General features: G+C 35.9%; 1 protein-coding gene across 8 annotated transcripts in view; it reads left to right on the top strand.

The window, feature by feature from the left end:
• The window catches only part of Diaph3 (diaphanous related formin 3), a 437024-nt gene that overhangs the window by 224748 nt on the left and 187641 nt on the right, over positions 1–24635 (top strand). For all 8 annotated transcript variants that reach the window (XM_027394029.1, XM_027394028.1, XM_027394027.1 and 5 more), the window contains 2 exons: positions 4859–5098; positions 20811–20940. In XM_027394029.1, coding sequence (XP_027249830.1) covers positions 4859–5098; positions 20811–20940 — 370 coding nt within the window. The remainder of the gene's footprint in view (positions 1–4858; positions 5099–20810; positions 20941–24635) is intronic.

Below are 24635 nucleotides of genomic sequence, written 5' to 3'. Positions count from 1 at the left end.
GCAAGGAAATGAAAATGACAAAAAAATGAACCAAATGGGAATGCTCAAACTGAAAAGTTCAATAACTAAATTGAAAATTTCAATTCACAGGTTTAATAGTATATTGGAGCAAGCAGAGGGATCAGTGAAATTGAAAGCAGCTTTATAGAGAGTATAAATGTACAAGCCTTGGCATTGCTTTTCATCTATGAAATATGTAAAAACTGTGCCATATGTACTTTGCTGTTGTTTAGTTTCTTAAATAATTTTAGCATAGCAGCTTTAATATCATAAGGCCACATTTATTTTAAAAACATTTTTGATATTCTGAGTACTTCCCAGACATAAGGCACATGAAGACTTTCTTTCTTTCTTTTTTTTTTTAAACATCTTTTCTACAAATGAAATAACTCGCGTCCCCCCCCCACCCCGCCCCCCTGAGTTTTCTGGAGATCATGAGCATATTGGCCTGCTAACAGAGGAAGATAGACATATTTTTTCACATAATTAGAAAGTGAGAGTGTAAAACTTTCTTTTAATGTCTTCACTCCTGTTAGATGCCAGTATTTTCTCGAAGTGCGGCCCTTGCCTTTCAGAAGCAGAGCTGCTGTTTGGACCACCCCTTTGCTTATCACCCCTCTCCTTCTGAAAATGGAAGATGTCACTCTTAGGCAAGTGTAAGCAGAGAATGTACTAGAAAAGCAGATCTGTAGGAAACAGCCCTGTGTATGAAGGAGAACTGAAAGACATGGGCATGACAGCAGGCCCAAGCTAGAAGGACTATGCTCCTTGATGTGATGTGTTCCCTAGAAATGGTGTTTGAGAAATTAAAGTTCATTCTCATGAGAAAACATAGCACTCTATACAGCTTGAGGTCCCATATAGATGGTTTGTACATTGTGACTGTGAATTTCCACACTATGGTCCCCTGAGTGGTGCTCAGGTCCATCGTTCCTCACAGTGAGGTGTCTGCCAGGTATCCATCTGGAGCATTAAGGCAATTGAGACTGGTGTGCTATCTTTTCAGCCAACAGGATAATGTAGTGCCAGAAACTTCACAGGTCGGTTTTATTATTTTAAGGAATATTGAGAAAGAGAGTCGTCAGTTTCTTTTGAGATAAGACCATATAAACTCTGCCAAGAGGGAGATGAGAAAAAATCCCTCTAGTTTTTCCTAAGTCCATCTCCTGATGTTAATAAAAGACACTCTAAATGAACTATAATGAATGTTAATACACAATTGGTATGAAATTTACAAATTGATTAGGTTTTCCTTAATAGAATAATGGATAAAATTTCCCAAATGACATTATGGGATGTTGCATCTTCCACTGTTCAAGACAGTACTGAATAAGAAGAGGTGGGCTCCAAAAACAAGAGTTAAAACTTCTGTGACACTCACAGTGCAGAATGGGTCATCTGTTCTCACTGCTTCATTGGTTTTGTTTATTGACTTTTGCATTTCACTATACCACTGCTCTTGTATGTGCCCAAGAAACAAAAGTTTGAAATAGAAGTTCCCTTTTTTGTTTTTGACGTCACTTCTTGTTTATTCTTCTCTATTTAGCACTTTAATCAGCTGGTGTAATCTGTGAATGGGGGCATCAATTGCACTATTATGCCTTCAGAAATAGGACCAATAGGCTAGAGGGAGGGCTCAGTGATTTTTCTGGTCTCCCATAAAACCTGGGTTCGATTCCCATGGTGCTACATGACCATCTGTACCTCTAGTTTCCCCAGCATCATGCAGTACAGACATGCAACACACACTCACACACTCACACACACACACACACACACACACACACACACACACACACACACACACAAATAAATAAATCTTTCAAAAAAGTTTTTAAAAATATGACTAAAGACAAAGCACTTTTAATGTTTTGGTTCATCTTCACATTATAAATCATCATGATACATTTGAGTATCTTGAGTTTATACTACAAACATAATAATCTTAACTGTAAAATGCACTCATAGTTCTGTTCCCTTTAACATGCTCATTTCTATTCCCCTGACCCTCGTGTTCTGATTCCCATCCCATCCGCTCTCTTCCTCTATGACCTTCTCTTGCCACTCTGAGTACTGGTATAACCCCAGGCTCCACTTATGCATTTGGCTGACTAAGCTTTCCCTAAGAACAGAAAGTAAGTCCTTAGTGTTGATAAAATACAGGAAATGGTGAGGACCAGGAAATGGTTTTCAAGTTGATACATATATTTCCCCACCTTTATCCTTTTAAAAAATTTAGCATACTGAACCTTGATTTAAATCCAGTGCTAAATTACTCCTTTTGTCTTTGTTTATACTACAACAATGAGGTAGTCTGCATCCTGAAACCAGGAGTCCATTGAACGCAAGGAGCAGAGGTTTACCTCCAACATGTAATCTAGTAACAGCCCAATCCTAATTTATTCCAGTTTACAGAAAAGAGCAATAGGAGCCAGGTATCTAATGAAAGCACAAGTCCTCTTCCCAGATGCTGTTTCGGTTACTTTCCAGGACTTTGCTTTGTCAGGGTTTTCATGAACATGCAGCACTTTGTTGTGCATTACCTCATAGACTTTCTCTTTTCAAGGTAGCTGTCCTCAGTGCCAGATACACTCATTACTCATACAAATCTAGGTTATGTTTTTCTAGGGAAATTAATTACTTTGTGTTGGCTACATATGGCTAGCTTGTCAGAAGAAAAGCTTTAGCATATTTTGGGTGGTATAATATAGGCATTTAAAAAGCCACTTTCCCTTCTTCCTCTTTGTGCATAAAACAGCACATTAATATGTACTAGAATTAACATATTTTACAATTGCTTAGCATTGCATGGGGTACTAGAGAATTATTTTCAATGTTTCCTGCAAAGGGCCTGCACCTGATTTCATAATCGCAAATTAAGACTAAGGAAAACCAGAAATGTTATTGTTCATCACTCTCCTTTTGAATAGCCATGATTACATGTCCTACATTTTGGTGCTCTTCTGTGTCCTTTAGCATTCTAAAGGTATTAAATTTAGTGCAGTAGTATCCATACTCCCAAGTTATGTGGGTATCTGCCGTCACAGTGTTTAATGATGAAAAAATAGTCCAGGGAATTTAATCTGTTTCAGGTCATGAGATGCATTTTAATCCAAATGAAATGATTTTATGAGAGGTAATCATCATTTACCCCTTCTTTTTGTGTTAGACATCTAAAAGGATCAGTTCATGTACCAGTGTACCATATGATATAATTTTCTAATAGAGTGAATAGAAGTTTATATTGATTAAGCTATACAGCACATTAAAATATCTTTGTTGAGTCTACTGTCTATTTACTCTCTACTGTAGGAGAAAAGGTGTTTCTTGTTGTTGATTTTGGTTTTTTTCCTAAATTGTAATTGTAGACATTCTTTGAAACCAAGGCAATAGAAACCATTTATAGTACCTATAGAGTGGAATTTTTACTAGTTATGCTGGTTTGGCTGTTAGAAGCTTGCTTATTGCACTGCACACATGTGACATGCCACATGGCTGCATATAAATTACTATTTATGGTACTGTTGATGAAACATCAAGCTCTGTGAGGCTTTGTCTCCTCTAGAGATATTCACTCAATGGTATCTACTGAGAATCGTTGCTTTATCATCCATTTATTAAAGTTTGGTATGTTGGTTTCTATAATAAGGCAGTCTGTATCATCTTTTTAAATCAGAGTCTAACCCAGGTCCTTATGTATACTATGCAAATCCTCTACCACTGAATCTCCAGTCACATTTGTTTTAAATAACAATTCATTTAAATGACATTTTAATGAGTATGTTACATTTTCCTTAGCCATCCTGAATTTCACTGTATCTGTGTTCCACACAAGCTTCATTTAACATCACAGTTTACCCTTTCTTTTAGGATCTTGGACATGAGACTTCATCTCTTTTAATCCTGTTGTGTTGTCCCATTGTTACCTGTCTTTGCCTCAAACATCTTTTGATATTTGCCTGAACAACTTCAACAGTTTTCTTATTACTGCCGCATCAGTGTTACTGAGGCCTCATGTTGCTAATGTATGTCATTAAGGAGTTCATCTTAACAGAGGGATGTTTCTAGCTCCACCTAAGTGGATATTTGCCTAGTGTGTAGCTAGAAGAGAGGGGGTTTGCTTAAGGGGAAGAATTGGGTCCTTTGTTCTTGCTCACACCTCTAGCCTTCTGTATTCTCAGCAGCAAAACCCAGTCCCCCCTAAGGTTACCTTGGCATGTGACAGCCCTGTGGCTTTGTGCCACTCTGTCTCCTGCCATGCCCATGTTTCCTAACTCTGATTCTGCTAATTTAGTATGTGTCAAGAGTCATTCTACTTTCTGGGTTTCTGAAGAAAGTCAATTTAGTACAAATTGGGACCTATTTACTCTCCCTCTATCTAACACATACTGTTAGTCAGCAGGGCTTCTGAGGACGGCAATTGCTATTTGAGGCAAACAAACCCTTTTTAGACCTTTCTGAATATGTTTTAAACATGACCCAGTGTATTTCAGTATTGAACAAAGATTATTTAGTGTTGATGTGACTGCTTTGTAGTCTGTTTTCTCTGTATCCTGTTACATTTCTTAAAACTTTCGGGTTTCTTTAATATTTATTTGATTGCTTAATTAAATTTCACTGTTTCATTAAGGCTTTCTTTTCATTGCACATCTGAATTGTTAATTTTGTTTTTGAAGGATGGCTGGATTCCTTACAGAAACAAGCAGAGCTCTCCTCTTCCTGCCATCAGTTTTCAGGGGACATATTGCTTCTTCCGTACTGTCATACCAATAAATCATCCCAGATTACTTGCCGAGGTACAGTCCTGAAGTATATACCATGCATTTTAAAGGAAATCTGCTATTTTCTTTTCAATCAGATGAGCAATGTGAAGAGACTCCGGCCACGGCTCAGTGCTATTCTCTTTAAGCTTCAATTTGAAGAGCAGGTGAACACCATCAAACCTGACATCATGGCTGTCAGTACTGCCTGCGAAGAGATCAAGAAGAGCAAGAGCTTTAGCAAGTTGCTGGAACTTGTGTTGCTAATGGGAAACTACATGAATGCTGGCTCCCGGAATGCTCAAACCTTCGGATTTGACCTTAGCTCTCTCTGTAAAGTGAGTTTGTTTTTTTAACACACATATTTGCCTGAACACTTACTCTTAAATGTCAGCCCTGATTACATTATTTAAATATTTTTATTTTGATGGGCTCATTATCAAGAACTTGAACTGAACCATGAACTCAAACCTAGAGTGAACTGAGCTAATTTACTCAACCTCTGAACTAAATCCAAATATTAATTTTCTCTGATCTGCAAATCCAACTGAAGGATTTTGTTTAATAACTAAATTATATCCTAAACCTATGCTTTCTCAAACCAATGAAATAGAACGTCAAAATATCATTTAAGCTTTATATTTATTTAGTTCAGGTACCATCATCTAGTGATGTGTATTAACTGTTACTTAGGACTGCTGAATTTTTTGCCTTTCACTATTTAAATATTTTTCTACATTATTTTGCATTGCAGACTAAATGAGAAATAAGATTTCTTTATATATGAAAAGCATTATTAGAAATACACATATTTCAGACCTCACTGATGAGTTGAAAATGTTTCTGTCCAACTGTAGTTTTAGAGGTTATGAAAACTGAGTGAGTTTACATAGTGCTGTATTGTTTTTTTGTCTTCTTTCAGAGCTTGAATTTCTTTGTAACAAACATTTTTGTATAATATTCCTCTTTCCTGGGGTGTTTGCCAGTGGTAATAATGCTTTAGTGATTTATTTGTCATAAATTCTTATCAGTTACACATCACAAGAAACTTGTGACATCCACTCTCTCTGATTAAGGAATTTGTCATTTACTATTGCTAGTTTGGTAAGGAAGGTGAGACTCTGGTTCAGCTTTGGTTGTTGGTTGGCGAATGGCCATCCCCATGGTGGCTTTATATTCACCTTGTCACACAGCTCTCCTGAGCCCAGGCTGCCATGGGCATCAGTGTTCCATGAACTTCTCTCTTACTTCTTTCATTTTCCTGCCTTTATTACCTCATCTTTCTGTATTTGGATAAATTGTGTGCTGCAGCTGACATATATCTTGCAACATAAACCAAAGGCTTTTTGCATCTGTTTACTCTGGGTAAAACCCTGTGTTGTGTGGTTTACCATATCATATTGCTAAGGTAGGTGATAGATATTTTACCTAGCATGTGTAGATCTCATATTTCCTAGTGGTAAACCACAATTGTATTTGTTTGACTATTTATATTTACTTATTCATATTATGATGATTCAGTGCTTTAATGGAGCTGTTTATAAAATCATTTGGTAGTCAAGTTAGGCCAGAGAGGCCAACTTAGCAGGAAGAGGATGGTGGCTAAGTATTCAGAGAGGGAAAAAAAAATAACAGAGTCTTGAAAATAAGTATATATTTTCTGGAAAAAAATATAAGCAATAGGAGGAGGTTGGCATAAAGCTTATTTCATTGCACATGTGTGTACATGATAGTGCAGTATCTTTGCACTCTTCTTGGGACATGAACTGGGGGAAGCAGGAGTGAAGTAGGAAGTCAGCAAATATCCCGAAATTTCATGCCTTGCAGCTGTGGTTTTCTAGACATACATTAATTCTGTAAGCAGATAGTGTGTTCATGAATGTAATTTTTTTAGCAGGAGGAAAGAAGGTTAGGCTGTACTTGCTTAGTACTATTATCATTGAGGATATATTGCTACTTAAATTTGCTAATTCAGATTTAAGTTAAACTACACAGTTATTTCGTTCCTTAGCCATATTTACTACGTTTGCATTGCAAATGAATGCGTATTCCTACTAAATATTCAGCCCATTCCCAGTACTCCATGAAGTTCTATTGGGAAGAGCTGGTTACATAGTTAGAGTACCAGCAATTTGGTGGAGCTGTCTAGTACCTGACCTATGACAGTGGCAGAAGACATCAGAGTAAAAACAAAGGTGGGAAAGATGTGGTAGGAGAGGAGGAAGGGGTGAACGATGATTTCCCTATTTGTGCTTTAGCCATCTGGTGGGTGGTTTTTCTACTGGCATGCTTGCAGTGTTGGCTCCACAAGGAAATAGCTATTATTTCCCTCCTTTTGTTTACCTCAGTATCTTAAAGGATAGCCTATTTAAGTTGCCTTATCAGAACACTTAGCAAAAAATCTGGATGATAGCACGCCAAGCTATAATAATGGCCTTGGAGCTTGAAGTAGAATGGTAGAGTAGATTAAGGGAAGTAAACAAATTTTGCAGCCAAAGAGTCATTGACAGGGTTTGGTAACTGTGAGAGGCTGAAGGAGAGGTTGGTAAGGTAGACTACCATGTCAAGGAAGCCAGGGGAGATAAGGGGGAAGACAGTGGGGACTGAGTGCTACACCTGAGAAACGACTGGGGATTATTGATTAGCATCCACATCTCTGCGGTATAGTTAATGCACCAAAAGGTGGCTACCTATTCTCCTTCATCCCTTCTTCTCAGAGAGATGTTGACAGGAGACTACAACTGATTAATGATGTGGAAGAGGCTGATTCAGTGTCTGGTACATAGTAAATAACTAAATAATGAGAAGGAAAGTTGTTTTATTACAGTAGTGTAGTTTGGTACTTATTTTGTAGTGGAAAATAGACACTCTCTACTTGACATACACTCATAGATACATAGTAATTTTAAAATACTACAAATATAGTACAAGCTGTTATTGTTTTACTACAGTTAGTGTGTAAACCAGTTAATCTGTCTTCAGATAAAAAGTTGTCTGTGTTCATGAATTGGTACTGGATATTTTTGATCAACACGCTTTGGAGACTTCTGTTGTACAAGAAACAAAATAAATAGTACAACTTCCTTTTTATTAGCCTGCATGTCAAGTTGGAAGCATATATTGAACAAGAAGATATCTCATCACGTTTGTTATCAGAAGTAGCAGCTTGATCTTTGACAGTTGTGATTAATTTTTTTACTCCAAATATAAAGCATTTGATTTCTTGATAATCCCCAGTATATGGAGCTCTTTATTTATTTGACAGTATAAAGGCAAGAAATATTTTATCTGTTCATACATGCTGAGTAATTATGTGGCATTTAACATTCTATATCTCAATTCTTATTTTAAATTTCCTTTTAGATAAAACTTAGGTATGCAAAATATATGATTTTTAAAGAATTGGTATTGCTATTTAGGAATTGGTACACAGATTTTGAATTCTATACCCATTATAGTTCGATATTCAGTTTTATGTTTTGGTATTAATTTGTATTTTAGAGTGGTAACTATCATGTCTCTGATCTGAAAGATGCTATGTGGTAAATGTCAAATAAATGCAAAAGTAAAATTGAGTTATAAGATGAACATCAATTTGAAACTTTTGTGCGCGCACGCGTGTGTGTGTGTGTGTGTGTGTGTGTGTGTGTGTGTGTGTGTGTGTGTGTTTTGGCTTTGGTTTTTCTGATAGAGTATAGAAATTCTTTATTGAGCTAAAAAGATTTGCCCCCCCAACAACTTTAAAACCTTTCTACTCCCATTTCTTTATAAAAGGAAAATTTATTGAGTAGTGCTCTTATACACTGCAAAGCCTGAATCAGCTTCATGTGCATCTTTCCTTGAGAACCATCCCTTTCTCTCTCCTCCCCACTACCACATGTATATACTGGGCCTCCTACATTGATAGGACACTCTGTAAGAAAGTCTTTCAAATCTGTTTTTCACTAACAGCAATGTAGTGTTATGAATACCTTGCCTTGATTTTTCAAAAGGATAAACTGTAGAATGTAAATGAAGAACTGTTTGTCATTCACACATTTCTCTGAAAAATAGTAATACTTTGCTCTTTCACTAAAAGCTGGTAGTAGGCATTTTGTATACTCACATACATGTTACACAGACACACACTCAAACACACACACACACAAACACAAACACACACACACACACACACACACACACACACACACACACACACACCCCTCCTGCTCATGATAAAATGTAAATCCATTTCCTTAGAAACCCATCATATAGATGGTAGATGCTTGTTTGTTAAAAATTCTTGTAAAACTTTAATATGTTTAGTAATGAGAATGTTTCTTTAAGAGGATTCACTTGCATGGCCAAAATGTTTTATTTCCAACTAAAATTAGCATTTTAACTAATGAGTGGATTGACCCAATTATCAAAGTTCAACATCACATTAAAATATGAGATAATTTTGACTTGTAAATTTAAGGAACAGATGGTTCGGATCTGCACACAGTGGTGCTGCCATGTGTTTAATAGTGTTTACTAATATCTAATGAGATGTGTGATTTCTGAATAACAAATCCTAATCAATATCATAGGATGCTGTAGATTTTTGTTCTAGATTATTTGACTTCCTATATTGAGGTGATGGAAGACAGCTTTATTTGTTGTTGTTTTCTTAAAAAAGATTTATCTATTGATTCCACTTTAAATTATCTACTTTACTTCTTGTAGGAAATGTTCTGTTGTCTATGTCAGAACATTAGAAAGTTCATTGCCATGTTAAAATTATCAAATCATGCATAATCATGTTCTGTAGGCTTGAGAGTAAGAAGAAAGTGGTTGAAGGGCAAGCAAAGCAGATTTATGTCTGAGTTTCTTTCCTCCAGTGCAGAATTTTCAACGTGACCTTCTGGATATTTCTTTTCTTAGACAAGCTTTCCTAAAGTAAAGTAACTTCAAATCTGTGAAGGGTAGGATTTAAATGAAAAACATCGAATTTCCGTTTTCTTTAATTTCTATCCAGACTGTAGTGAGTAGCCTTTGATACTGTGAACATCTACTGAAGTCATATTTATTGATTTGCAACATGGAGTACTCTTTTAAAACCACTAATGCTTGATCCCCTTCATCAGTTCTCTTAGTTCAAAATTTTTCTGCGTGGCACTTTAAAATGGGCGCCAGGTGACTGTAACACTTAGCTCAAACTGGGAATCATTCTGACTCTTCTGTGATACTTATGTAATCCAAAACAGAAAATCCCTGACTGATGGTCTGGAAGTAAATAACCAACAAACAAACATGAGGTAATGAAAATGAACCAACAGCAAAACAAAAACAAAACGAAACAACTTAAGGCAAAGTGGTGAAAATATTCCCCGAAACTTCTGCTTTTCATTCACGCCAATCTGAGCACCCTTCTGAAATGACAATTTTTGACAAGATTGTGAATTCCAGACACATACTACAACTAAATGAAATGGAAGGCTCATGTCCTTAGTCATTATGCGAAGCCTGTCTCTGTACAGGTAGAATTTCAGTCACCACATGAAGAGTTATGAGCATCTTGGCCTATCACAGATAGTTTATATTTTGCATATTTGACATAGTTACACTGGTTAGGATTGCAGATTGTTGTGTGTGAATTTTGACATTCATGTGTCACTTTTTCATTTCCTGTAATGTTATTTTTAAGAATAAGCTCTGCCAAACAAACCCATTGTTCCATCTGCATTCAGTGTTTTAGAAAGAATTTTTTTATTTTTCATCAAATTGGCAGAATCATTCCAGTACATTTTGGCACCCTATGAAAGTTAAAGCATTTATGGGCCAAAGAGTTGCAAAGAACGAATGCCATTCCTATGTTATATACAGCCAATTAAATCCCAGGAATCCTGCTTTATATGGCAGTAGAAGACTATTTAGGAGGCAGAACCCCTTTGACTCATTTATTAATACCTAAATCTATGGCATTTCTGCCAAAGAATATTTAATTGGATTTACTATTACCCTTCCTTATCTGTGTTTTTTCAATTGCTAGAAAGTTTTATAAATTAGGAATATTCTTCTGCTAAAATAGGAAAGGGTTTCTTTGCTTAGGCACAGCCTGGGTACTGATATCTCTGCTTTCAAAGCAAGCTTCCTTCAGATTTCTATCCCCTGGCATTATCATCAAAACTATTACTCAAGACACATAGACAAACAGATGGACATCAGAGCTAGCAACCAAGATTAATTTCTCTTGCTATTTCTGGTTCAATTCAGCCTCATCTTTATATTTTGTAAGTGAAAACTCAAAAGATGCCCCATTCTTGATAACTCTAAGAAGCTGTTTGCTTACCTTTCTTTCATTATATACCAAGGATTCTTTATTGTTCAAGCATGGGTCTTTATTATCCAGGTGATAGTGGTCTTATCAATTTTTGTTCTTAAGGAACACGAAGAATATGATGATAAAATGTATACATAGGTGGCTTAGAACTCTGATATAAACATTGAGAGGTTATAATAAAATTAGCTAAATTGGCCTATTTTCTTAAATGAAAATATAATTTATAAACATTTGCTGAACACAATGAAAACAGCCTTGAAAGGATATTTTCAGCCTTGAATGTGTATAATCGTTAGCATATTATTTTACACTATAGGAACCTAGAATAATCTACATGAAATAGGAAGTAAACAGAGGAATGGTATAAAGTATTAGGGAAAGTCAACAAAACCAAAAATCTTACACCTTAAAAAGAAAGTGATAAAATAAACTTACCGCCAAGCTAAATAAGAAAAAAAAAAAAAGCAAATGCAGTATATCCATGTGAATATAAAAAGAATTGACATTATCGTTCCCATGGACATGAAAGGAATAGCATTGTAAATTGTGGATATGATTTGTAACATAGATGAAATGGACTCCTTCCCTAATAACAGCATAGATGTGTCACATCATACAAGAGAAAAATATCCCTAAAGACCTTCATCAAAGATATTTTTAGTAGTTAATTGCAGCAAATAATTAATTAGCCACTTGTCTATACTAGTGGAAGTGCAGAGAATACTGATTGGTTCTATGAGACTTTTATGGCTCAGCATTTGGAAATAGATGCCAATCCTTATATTGACAGGCTCAGCAGCAAAACTCACAACAATAGTCTACAGAAGGCATTTGACAAAATCCAGTCAGGATAAAAGTTCTAAGTGAACTTAGAGGGGACTACCCAAGTTGATAACAGATAAACCCAGGAGCCCTGAACTTACCGTTATATGTAATAAACAGCAGCTGGATGCCTTTGAAGAAGGATAAACTACCCCATGGTCACAGACAGGAAGTCTCTATTGTTTTAAGTTGCCAGCCTTTTCTAATTTGACTTGTATGTTCGAAATAGTGCCCTAGTGAAAGTCTTAGCAAGTGATGGATATTGACAAAATGTTTCTACAGTTTATATGGAGAAGGAAAAGACCTTGAATAACTAGCGAGGAACTGGTGAAGAGTGTCTACACTGGAAGTCTGCCTTCAAGTCTCAGTATAATGAATATACCATGATTAGCCAAAAAAAAAAAAAAAATTGTACATAATAGCTCAGAAAGACACACAAATAACAACTGTTCTATGAGAAAGGAGGAGTGATAAAATAATGTGGAAAATGCTCTCCTAAGAAACTTACTGGAATATCTAAACATCTCCATGCTAGCAAAAAAATAAAATAAATAAAAATACAGACCTTACTCAAGTCTCTTATAAATTCAGCTCAGAATTCATAATAGAATGGGAGGTGATGCATTTCATAGAGAATATTGACCCAAATCTCTGTGACTTTGGGCTCAGCAAGAAACTTGTCAATATAAAATTTTAAAAAAGTATGTTAAAATAAAAAATTATGAAAAAGTATACTTAATTAAAAATTTGCGATAAAATTTAATAGTATTAAAATGTAAACCACAGAACACAAGAAAATGTCTTGTGGGGGTGAAAGTGAATAACTTTAAACCTTAATGAAAACAACTAAAATACAATCAAGAAATATAAAGAGTGCATCAGAGAATATGTGGAGCACATAAAAGCAATGGAATTGGTACTGAAGGGGTTAAACAGACATTCTGAGAAACTCACATTCTAGTCAAAGACATAACAAATACAATTATGTTAGGACAGCTTAGACCTCTGTCCTGTTTCTTAAAAATCAGGAGTTTCTCACAGGAACATCGACCTACTTGTAACCGAAAAGTGCTGGGCCATCTTGCTCAAGGGTGAGAAGTAGGAATAATTCTCAAAAGAGGGCTGTTAAAAAACAGCCAGTGTTTAAAACCTTTCTTCTGTTCTGTCTAACACATTTGTTACCTGTTATTTCCTATGTAGATGTAAATAAAAGTCTATACACTTCAAATAGGGCACTAACAACAAATCAGAGAAACACTTCTATGCAAGTCTAGCCTGGGGAGGGTTTACTTTATGGGGATTATTGAGGCAGCCACTACAGCATATGCATAGCCAGGGTGAGAGCTACATTCCTGAAATTCCCTGCACTCCAGGCAGGCAAAGTTGTAGTAGGGTCTAGGTGGACCATTCCAGCTCCTTCCCTTCTCCCCTCCCTGGCTCTCCTTTGCAGCCCCCTCCTGTCCCTTCTCCCATATTCCTCCTTTTCCTCCATCCTCTCTCTCCCTCCTAAGTCTCCAAAGGGTCTTGAGTTTGGTCTTAATAAACTTCCCCCCAACCTTCAGGAGAGACTGTTTTCGTCCATAGGAAACAACTATGCACAGTACATAAATAAAATAATTGACTGTACCTGCTTCTTGTATCTTTTATTTATAAGGGCTTTTGTGCCCTGTGACATTTTATATATTTTCCTAGTAGTTTTGTTTTCTTATGCTAGTTTAGTTCTCAAAATCACCTGGCATTAACTAAAATAGACAAAGAGATTTTTCTGGCACTGTAATATACCATATAACAAGTCACTATGAACTGTCAAATAAAATACCACTATGGACCTGCTATCATGGCTGGTGGAAGTGAAAATTGGTACAACCATTTTGGAAAACCAACCAACTGAGAGGGCTGTATAATTTTATTTTATGTATACTATATATTATATTCACATAATATATATAGTTTCCTTTCTTTGTTCCTTTCCTCCTTTCCTCCTTTATTCTTTCCTCCTTTCATTTTCTTTCTTTCTTCTAGACAGATTTTCTCTTTGTAACCCTGGCTATACTTGAACTCCCTTTATGGACCAGGCCGACCTCTAATTTAGAGATCAGTCTGCATATGCCTCTACCTCCCAGAAAACTGGCATTAAATGTGTACACCATCACTGCCCAGCTATATATATTGTATAATAATTTTTTTACAAATAAGCCAGTAATTACAGTCAAGTATTTATCCAGATGAGTTGAAAGCTTGTCTACATCAAAGCCTATATACAAAAATCTTGCAGAAGTGTTGAATGTAATTCTCTAAGTATAACATGAAGCAAGATGTCCTTGAGTACATGAGTGGATTGACTAACTGGTATACCTGCACTATGGAATGTTGTGCTGTGCTCAATATAAGTTATTTCTTAAGTGAAGATAAGCATTAACAAGTGAAAGAAATCAGTCTGAGAAGTCTTCATGCTCTATGTGCCTTTGTGTTGCATTCTGTAAAAGATAAAAATCATGTGAATAGTTGAAAGGTCAGTGGTTTCAGAGTTTCTAAGGAAAGCGAGGAAAGAAGTGATAAACAGCTAGAACACATTTTTTCTGGTTAAAAAAAGCTATTCTTTCTGTAAGATACTGTATTAGTGGTTATAAAATACTATGGTTATGAAAATGCAAAATCAGAGAACTTTAAGGGCATGTTTAATGTAAGTATTTCCCTAGTTGGCAATAGTGTCTAAATATTGACACATCATTTATAACAGTGTAGCATGTTTATGGAAAACTCTAATAGCATCCATGCATGTGGAAATTGTTTTTCTGCTAATTTACCATATAAACTGAAAATTTATCTGTTAACTAAAACTTTAAAGCTGAATTTAGTTTAAAATTAATTTTCTTATTACATTTATGTCGATGATTTTAATTACTCCATAAGCATTTAATATTCTTATAGTTAAATTGATAGATTGATGCTTTTAAACAATATACGAAGTTGCTTTGTCTGGACAATGTTAGACTTCTTTAAGTTTTTTGTTATATTTTGAATTTCCCTTTAAGGATACTTTCACAATTCATATTGGAGAATACACATTTAACAGGAAAACTGCCATTAGCACAATCATCTGTGTATTCTGTATCACAGCAGAAAATGTCACTGTGGCAAAGTAATACTTTAGTTCACCACTTCACAAGTTCCAGTGTTTGAGTTTTGGAGTCCTGAGGAATATGATCCTGTCTTTGCTCAGTCATCTTCACATGGAATTAATTTTTAGTGACGCTATTTCATAAGTGTACAAAAACTTTCTTCCACAAAGGACATGAAATGGAGTATGAAATTAAAATAAACTTGTATAAGTCTACTTATATTTCATTGATCTTTTTCCCTCCGACATTGACTCTGGATTGTATTGGCAAATTATCTATTAGAAATACATAAGCATTAGGCTTTTTTAAAATGGTATGTGAGGTAATTATTTTAATGGTATGCGAGGTAATTTTTTTAATGGTATGTGATGCGACTTTTTTAAAGTAGATAAAGTAAGTGAAATGGGAGCATGGTCTCGCAGCTAGAAAGGACCTAGGGAAGTTTGTCTGCTTCTAGAGCTTTGGGAGCTAGAAATGGGTGCTAAAATTGGGGTGGGGTGTCAAGGATTTTGTGGGGGGATTGGTTTTTCAAGATAAGGTTTCTCTGTGTAGCTTTGGAGCCTATCCTGGCACTTGCTCTGTACACCAGGCTGATCTGGAACTCACAGAGATCCTCCTTCCTCTGCTTCCAGACTGCTGGGATTAGAGGCTTGAGCTCCCAACTCCCAGCAGGGTTCAAGAATATTAAAACCTTCAGTTGCATTTAATGTTCTTTTGTTGTTTTTCTGCTGTTTTCATCCACTGCATTTTTAAGCATTTCTTAGAATCATCGTATTTTACAGTGGCTTGAGACTGGCACAGGTATACATTCTAGTCATGCTCTCCAGTAGAAGCTATGATTTGCCTAAGGCACTTGGTGTCTCTGAACTTTTTTTTTTTTCCCTATAAATAATGGTTATAATGACAACTCCTTTCTCAGAGACTAGTGGATGCTTGCTTTACAGAAATGATATGTGGTATATTATTTGGCTTGTTCATCCCTCAGTGTGGTCGACAAACCCTGATTCATATTGTCCTCAGATTTACTATCTCAGCCTTCTAGAGTGTGTCATTCTGAGCTTTGGACTTGTGTTCGGTTACTATCTCTGTCTTTTAGAGTATGTACTCATTGTGCCATTCTGGGCTTTGGACTTATGTTCTGTTTTCAGGCATTCACCAAGAACCATAAACTATACAGACACAGCGCAGTTTTGTTGCACACTTGCATTTCGCAACATTATGGCCAGAGGAGTTTTTGATGTAATATTCTTAATATATAAATTTTATGTTGTGAGTAAGGGGATATAGCTCTGTGGATTCTAAAAATCTATAATAAAATACTTGGTCTTAGTTTTTTTTTTTTCTTGTCACTTAAACAATAGAATATTTTTTAAATGTCATCCAAATTTGTGCTGCATACCTATAAAATCTTCCAGAACCTTGCATTGGCACTGTAAGGGAGTTCTACTGCAGATTGACAAGCAGGCCATGATTTATTGCAGGGTCTGTTTTTAATGTTACTTTGTCTAGAATGAACAGAGTGGTTAGAGAAACTCCATCCATCTCTTTGTTTGACATTTATGCCGCATTAAATGTACATTTAAAAAACAATGCAAGAATAAGGAATTCTGTTTAACAATGATGATTACTATCTGTCAGATAAGTCTCTTGACAGACATAGAGAAGGGAATCCTGTCAAGAAAAGTCTGTTAACATTTAAATAAAACATTTTTAATATGAACAATATCCCGAATGAAATTTCATTTTCATTCTAAGTACTACCATTACAAAATGTGCTTAAGTTGTTTTTCATTTCAACAAAATTAGCACTGTCTCTCAATTTTATTTCTAACTCAAACACTGATTACAAAGTGGTTACTAAAAACAGAATGTACCTTTTGTTTGTAATGTTTGTCAGAAACTTTGAATTCATCTCTCTCTGTGTCTCTCTCGTACAAATAGTTAAGACCTCTCTAAATGCATTTTATTGTGCTTTTGTGATTTTTTTTAAAGGTGTCAGTTTAAAATTTATACTTTCACAGGATTCCTGAGAGAGAACAGTCATTTAGGCAGGAAGGATACCATAACAGCCATGGATAGTCAACACAAGCTTCCTAGCTGGGCCATTCATTTACTACTTGGAAGTTTTGAGTGATTGTTTTGTTGTAAGTCTCAAAATTATTAAACACCAGATTAGCAGAGATAGATGATTGGGTTGGGTTCCTCCTTTATATTCAGTGGCTCTGCTGTTTATTAATAGATGGCCACCACTAAGTAGTTTGCTAATTAGTTCATTTTGATGCAATGGGCTATGAAAGTATCATCCTCCCTCAATGTGTTGACTTTATATTGTCACCAAACACTCAATGTTGAACCTAAATGGTTTGGATATATTTGACTTGAAGATGCTACAAATTATATTGTATCATAGACCCAGAAATCTTTATTCTTACCACTCATCAATAAACATTGAGATTGATCCAGTGGATTATGGTTTCATCATTGGTTTCTTAAGATATTAATCCCACTACTTATTGGATGACTACATCATAAGAATTTCTGGAAAACTGTGTTAAGTGTCTGTGAATTATAGAGGTCAGTTATGTTTGTCTCAATCAGCATTCCACACAGGATGTCAGTTGTTTCTCATAAAAGTTGTGCAGTGTGGAAAGACAGGGACTTGTCATACTGAGTAGCTCAGAATCCACTAAAGGAACAATATGCCCAAGTAATCACTGACCTAAACTAAGTAATAATAAGGGAACTTAGGTATGAGAATGTTTTTAATTGAATAATGTTTTTTATGCAATGCATATACAAGTGAAAGTTTTCTGTGTTTGAGTTACCTTTCACTTCTCAAAATGGTAGTATAAATGGAATAGAGTTATAAGAGAAATTACAAATCAGATTACTGTTTGGTGATATGTCTAAAAATTGAATTTACTGGAAATTTTTCAACTCTTCCATGCATGCAGAAATGACTTTTAAATATCAGAACATATGTGGGTCTCTTTATTTGTATTCTACTTGTTTTATTTCGATATTGTTGTTTTTCTAGGTATGCTTTCAACCCATTCTTCTGTATGTTTATTGAGTATGCATTGTAGAGTGAATTTAGAGTTCCTGTTTTATATTTGGCATCATTTTGTAATACCTGTGTGCCAACTAAGGTCTAATAACTTGCCCTGAGAACCTAACTTAATAAGGGCATGCCTCCCTCTTAGGAGGTCACTCATGTATGTCAGTAGCAATTTGTGTCATAATTGAGCCTTTACAAAGTACTCTCTAAACACTCTTCCAGATGTTATGAAGTCTCTGTGAATTATCAACAAGGTATTCAATAATCTGTGAGATGTCAGTTTTAGGGAGGTGTCAGGAGCATTCTTAGTTTTGTGGTGGTGATGGTGATGGTGATGGTGTATGGTGTGTGTGTGTGTGTGTGTGTGTGTGTGTGTGTGTGTGTGTGTGTGTGTATTAGAGTAATGAGGATAGAACTCAGGGCTGTAAAGATACAAAGCAAGGATTCTAACATTGAATTACATTTTTAGCCCAGGAGCTGTACTTTGACCTATGTATTCAATAGGCCATTATAGCATTTGAGCCTTTCTTATATGTAGCTATGTGAAGGTCAGGCTTTCAAATGATGAACCTAGCTTTTCCAGTACTGCAACATTTTCTCATATCTGTGGTAACCCCGATCCTGTATCTTCCACTGTCCAGTAGTGACTACAACTGGATATTTTTCTTTGTTTCTTATTTATTTATATTGAGTGTACTTTTTAAACAATATATTCTGATCATAGTTCCCCTCCCCCCAACTCCTGTTAGATCCTCTCCACCTCCCTACCTACACAACTCACTGCTTTTTATATCTTTAGGAAACAAATAGGCAAACAAACAAGTCAAACCATAATGGAAAAAGAAAACACAAGAAACACACATACACGCAGGCAAGCACACACTCCTATTCTTAAGTGGGAAGCCATTGGAAAAGAACCAGTATTACCCTGCACCTTTAGACAACAATCTCCAGCTCTGTAGTCCATTCTAATATGAGAGGAGTGGTTTGTGTCTTGATTGTGCTCTTTATGTTGGGTCCGCCCAATTTGTACCAACATGCCTGAAAAGGGGGAGAGAGGATTGAGAAAAAAAAGGCAAGGACAGAAAATAGTGTTAGGAGGGCATTCAGTGAATACTACAGGCACCCCAGGTTTATTACTCATGGCCCTTAAAATACCCCAAGCAAAAAGGCGAGGGCAAAAGATTTTCTTGTCATGATGCAAGGAACAAGCAAACGTAATTACCTCCCCAGTACCCAAAACATCTGGTAACCACACCTTAAATCAAACTTCCTGTAATTTGTTCTTGAGGGTCAAGGCATCCAGTAGCTATACCCTTAAGCCAAACATCCTGTAGTTTAATCTTGAGGAGTAAGAGTAGGTTTGAACTTTCTGACCTTAAATCGAGATGGAATAGAGTCAATAACAATGGGCCCTGACATCTTTACATCTTTACATGTGAATCTATTCTGAATGAGAACTTGGTGGTAGCTATTGATATCAGAGCTTCTTTTTAATCTGGTATTCATACCATTCTCCCTGACAAAAGGTCAAAGACCCTATCACCATACAAAATCTGGGCTAGCTCCCTTCCATCTGTCATGTATTAGTGTAACCACATCTAATTTCTGATTTCATTCCTTACTCCCTTCAGACACAGATTGGTCAAGCCTTGTCAACTCAAGCCTGTGCCTTTTATTGTTTTCCACTTTCTCTGCTTTTCTCTCATTCTGTATACCTACTTGTGAACTCAGTAATTCTCGAAGCAAGGAGGTCACAAATTTCCTCAAGACCTGTGTGTTCTTAGAAGATCTGACAGCCTTCTCCATAGGGATAGTATCATCCCTGAAAAATTGAAAATTAGTTTTCAGGGAGGAAACAACTCATTTATTTCATTGTTTATGTGTGTGTGTGTGTGTGTGTGTGTGTGTGTGTGTGTGTGTGTGTGTATTATAGACATAACATGAGAATATAAATATTAATACAGTATAACTATTGTTTTAATATTTTCCTAAGTGCATACAGGATGACAGAGCCAAAGTTATTCATGAAAAAAAAATGAAACAAAAAACCAATAGACTCAGAGGCACTCCTTGTGTAAATGTACACCATTTCTAGACATTGCCATTTGCATATCACTTGTGTAAATGTACACCATTTCAAGACATCACCGTTTGTGTATTACTTCAAATCTTCTAGTTCTTTTTACCCAAACTTGAAACAACTTTCTTCTCTATCTTGGCCCACCATGTCCAGCACCTCCATACCCTCCTAGATATTCTTTGTGACAGATTTTACTATACTGTCTGTCACACCAAGGCAAATAAACTGTGTGTCTTTTTAAAAAATGAAAAGGCTTCTTGAAAAACTATTTTGTCATTGTATCTACCTTAAACTCCTACAGTGTGTAGTAGGTAGTCTGTGGGTACATGCCAAGACCGTGAACATATGAACCACACAGTTTGTTTAAGTTCAACTGTTATATAGGTATATTGTTGTTGTTTTTTTCTTTTTCTATTTTCCTAGGCATATTATTTTTCCCTCACAGATGATAACATACTAGATTTCTTTGGAGTTATTTCTCCTTCATTACAAATGTTAATAATTTTAAACCAACATCAAGTAAAAGGTACTTTGGAAAGTATTCAAATACATTCAGAACTGAAACACATTTTCCAACCAACTGCTGATCTAGAGTAGTGTGTTGCATGAATGGATAAATTATTAAAATACTTTGTGTTTTTTCTTCCTCTCATTCACTTAGCTAAAGGACATAAAATCAGCAGATCAGAAAACAACACTGCTTCACTTCCTGGTGGACATATGTGAGGAAAAGTACCCGGACATCCTGCCTTTTGTCGACGATTTTGCACATTTAGACAAAGCTTGTAGAGGTTTGTGGTCTTATTAAGAACTATATATGTCTTTGCTCTGGTCTTCAGTCTAAGAGACAGAAAATCATGCTTTTTATTTGCACGTATTATCCAGTTTGTTAAAGTGTTTTCATATGAAATATGCTCATTTGAAAAGATGTTATAGGCTATTTTATGAGTGGTGATGAATAGGAATATGAATTGATTTGGTTAGACAGTAAGATGTCATAAGTGCATTGTACTGTAAACATCATGGGTGCTTGCTAAACCCACCCTCTCCTGCTTCGTTCCCTGCACTTTGCTTTGGCAGTGCTTCCTAATCACTTGTCATTTGCAAGGACCAAGTGGAATTCCCAAGCACTATTGTGTACCAAAGTGAGTGTGTTCCTTTTGTCCAAGTTTCAAAGCTGTGTAAAGGAATTGAGTATTCTTTTGTTGCATTACTAGGCCCCCAGTTTCAATTGATCTTTCCTTATATATCAGTTGCTAACTTGGTTTTAGAACCTGCAATTGCCTTAAACACAGTTTTCAAGAATTCAGATAGAACCTGTTGCTGACACTTTATTTTAATCTGATTTAAATTTTAAGTATTTGGCCACCATAAAATTACAGTTTTCACTTATATCCAACATGGATGTTTTCCAGTCCAAGAAACTACTTGTCTCTCAATAACCAATTTATGAATGTTTTAGAAGACAACTGATTCACAATGGTGTGATAGCATTTGTGTTAACCTTTAGTAATAGTAATATCAAATCGTTTGTGTGTGTGTGTGTGCACGCGCGCGCGTCGCACATTAATAGAATATTATTTCTCAAACAGTTTATTCCCTATTCCTTAACCATCTCTTTTGCTATCAAGTGGCAATTTTGGAATTTCATTTGCTAAGAGAAATGTGACTGGATACGATATTCTTTATAATTTTACCCTGATATATGTTTCTTTGAAGTGTGTATTTTAAATGGCCCTTGTATACAGACTGGATTTCTGATTGCAACATTATGCCTTTTACTACTCAGTTGTAATGATATTAAATTATTTATGTTATCCCTATGCCACTTTTAATGGCCTTGTTATAAGAAAATATCCTTATAAGGAAGTAGAGGAGTGAGAGAGAGAGAGAGAGAGAGAGAGAGAGAGAGAGAGAGAGAGAGAGAGAGGGAGAGAGGGAGAGGGAGAGGGAGAGGGGAGAGAATGTTGTACATGCTTATATTTCTAAATGTAAGCTGAGAAGAGACAAAGGCTCACATTATTTTTTGGGACATCATGATATGAGCCAGGGGCTTGTAAATGAATGAAAGAGAAATGCTGACAAAGTCTTGGCAATCTGAAAAGTACAGTTAAACCATTAAATCAAAGAAAATGACTTTGCTAAGACTTTGCTAGGGTGGGATTTTTCCAATATTTGGGCAAATGTCATATAGGTAAACTTGAAATTCAGAGTCCTGGTGAACATTGAATTTGTAAGTAACATAGTGGTATATAGAAGTGGCACCAAAACTCTTGGACTGCTGATGGGTTGTTTTAGTGCTGTGACGATGATTGTGTAGATAAGAAGAACCAGTGCTGATACTTTTAGACAATGAATTGGAATTTCTTACCAGGCACCAGCCCCTTAAAAAGTTGCAAATTTCTTTATTCACTGGTTGTTATGCCTAGCATGTTCTCAGCCATTTGATTCCCTTATCTCTGCATCCATAGTGAAGAGTCTACAAGATTGTAATCACTTCCTTGCTTCATAATTCTCTTTCAGTGTTTCTTAGAGGCGATGCAGAAGTTGAACCAGACTCTCGCTCTTTAACCAATACACTCTTTGAAAGAACTCTGCTTCCCAGCTTGGCCTTGAGCTAGCATTCCAAGACTACAGATGTGAATGACTCCTGATTCATTTTTGCTTTTAAAACTTCTTAGCCTTTTTCTTCTAGTAGGTTTTTGGAGGTCTAAATTAAGTTTTTTAATAGTCACATATTTTGACCCATTTAATTATACTTATAATTCAATATAAGTATTCTGACATTCTGTTCTTTTAAAACTATTTAGTTTGCATGGAAACTTGCAGAGCTATAAGTTATTAATTTGCTTCTTCTATTTGTTTTCCTTTTTGGTGTTCCAGGGGCATTCAGTGGCCTTGGGGTATTTGGTTTCCATCTGTTACAAGGAAGGCATGTGTGTGCAAGGGTCAGCAGATACTGCTAATATGTTTCATTGGGAGCAGCAAACTTCATATTTGGAATAATGGTTTTTAATAGTGTAGATGATTGTTAAGCATAATTTCCTTTTCATTATATGATCCAATTAATGAAGGAAATATTAGAGGAGTAAATGTAATGTTTTAGATGAACTAAGTCTGTGTTTGCTTTGGAGAATTGAGTGTTCTTGCGTATCATCATTTAAAGTTTCCACTTTTGAAACATCCTCAGTGAGCTATCACATGAATTAAAAAGTACCTTTGTTTTTGAGCCATAACAAATCCTGGTCATTAGATACTCCTAGATCAGCAGGGGGAACTTTCATTGCAACTAATGAGCTTACTCGACTGACAATTTTCAAAAATCTACTTCATTAGGATGCTTCTTTTCTAAGAAATAATGGCTTATGGCTTTTCTGTTGTGTTTCACTGAAAATATTTTGGTTCATTATTGTATTTCTGTATATCATGGTAATATTTCTTTCTTTTATGGAATTCTAAGGGTTGAATATATTTTTTCCTGTCTACATAATTAAAATTAATCCTGTCTGTGAATGTTTTTGTTTCCTACCTCCCAGAAATCTGAAAAATCAGAATAATTATTAATGTTCAGAAAGTAACAAAAACTTTTGTTTGTTTTTTGAGGGGCCAGGCTAAAATGAAACTAAGGTGAAGCTGGAAAGATGGCTTAGTGGTTACATCCTCTTCCACAGAATCCGGGTTTGCTTCCCAACACCCACATTGAACATCTGAACCCTTGTAAATGCAACTTCAAGGGATCCCATATTCTTTTCTGGCCTACACAGCCACATACCTGTTACGAGAAATCTTTCTGCCAAAGCCACCGAGCCCCACTGCCATATGTGCGCTTTACCTCAGCCAGCCCAAATTAATACACAGAAACTTGTATTCGGTACAAATGCTACTTGGCCAATGACTAGGATTTTCATCTGTTAGCTCAGACTTAATTATCTTAAATCTATATATTTTATTATAAGACTTATCTTATTGGACACCTTCCATTGGTGCCCTCCCTTGCCCGTGGATCACATGGCACTGCTGGAGGAAGCGAAGGGGGAAGGGGGCCCACTTCCTGCCTATCCTTCCTTAAATATGAGTCTCCCTGCTATGTCACTTCCTGCTTGGATTACCACTTCTCTACTACATTTCCCAGAATCCTCTTTGACACCTAGTCCTGTCTAACTTGCTGCCTCATTGGCCAAACAGCACTTTATTCAACAATCAATAAGATGAACATACACAGAAGTATTTTCCCCATCAGGTACCCAAACTGTCACACAAATTCACATGATTAAAATAATAGAAATTTTTCAAAAGCTATACTTAGTCTATAGTATTATATTGGTCTGCCTTTTTGGAGAGTGATCATAACTGTCTCATATAATGGTCCATTTCTTCCCTTGTTATCTCTCACTTATACAAATGGCATGCTGGTTATGCATTCATCCACTCATTGAGTAAGGCTATGCTTAGAACTTTTATTATATCATTGGTCTATTGTATTCTT

Source organism: Cricetulus griseus (genome assembly GCF_003668045.3).
Source record: "Cricetulus griseus strain 17A/GY chromosome 1 unlocalized genomic scaffold, alternate assembly CriGri-PICRH-1.0 chr1_1, whole genome shotgun sequence".
NCBI classification, from domain to species: domain Eukaryota; kingdom Metazoa; phylum Chordata; class Mammalia; order Rodentia; family Cricetidae; genus Cricetulus; species Cricetulus griseus.
The sequence above is the reverse complement of the archived record's forward strand: the minus strand, read 5'-3'. Positions and strand labels throughout refer to the sequence as shown.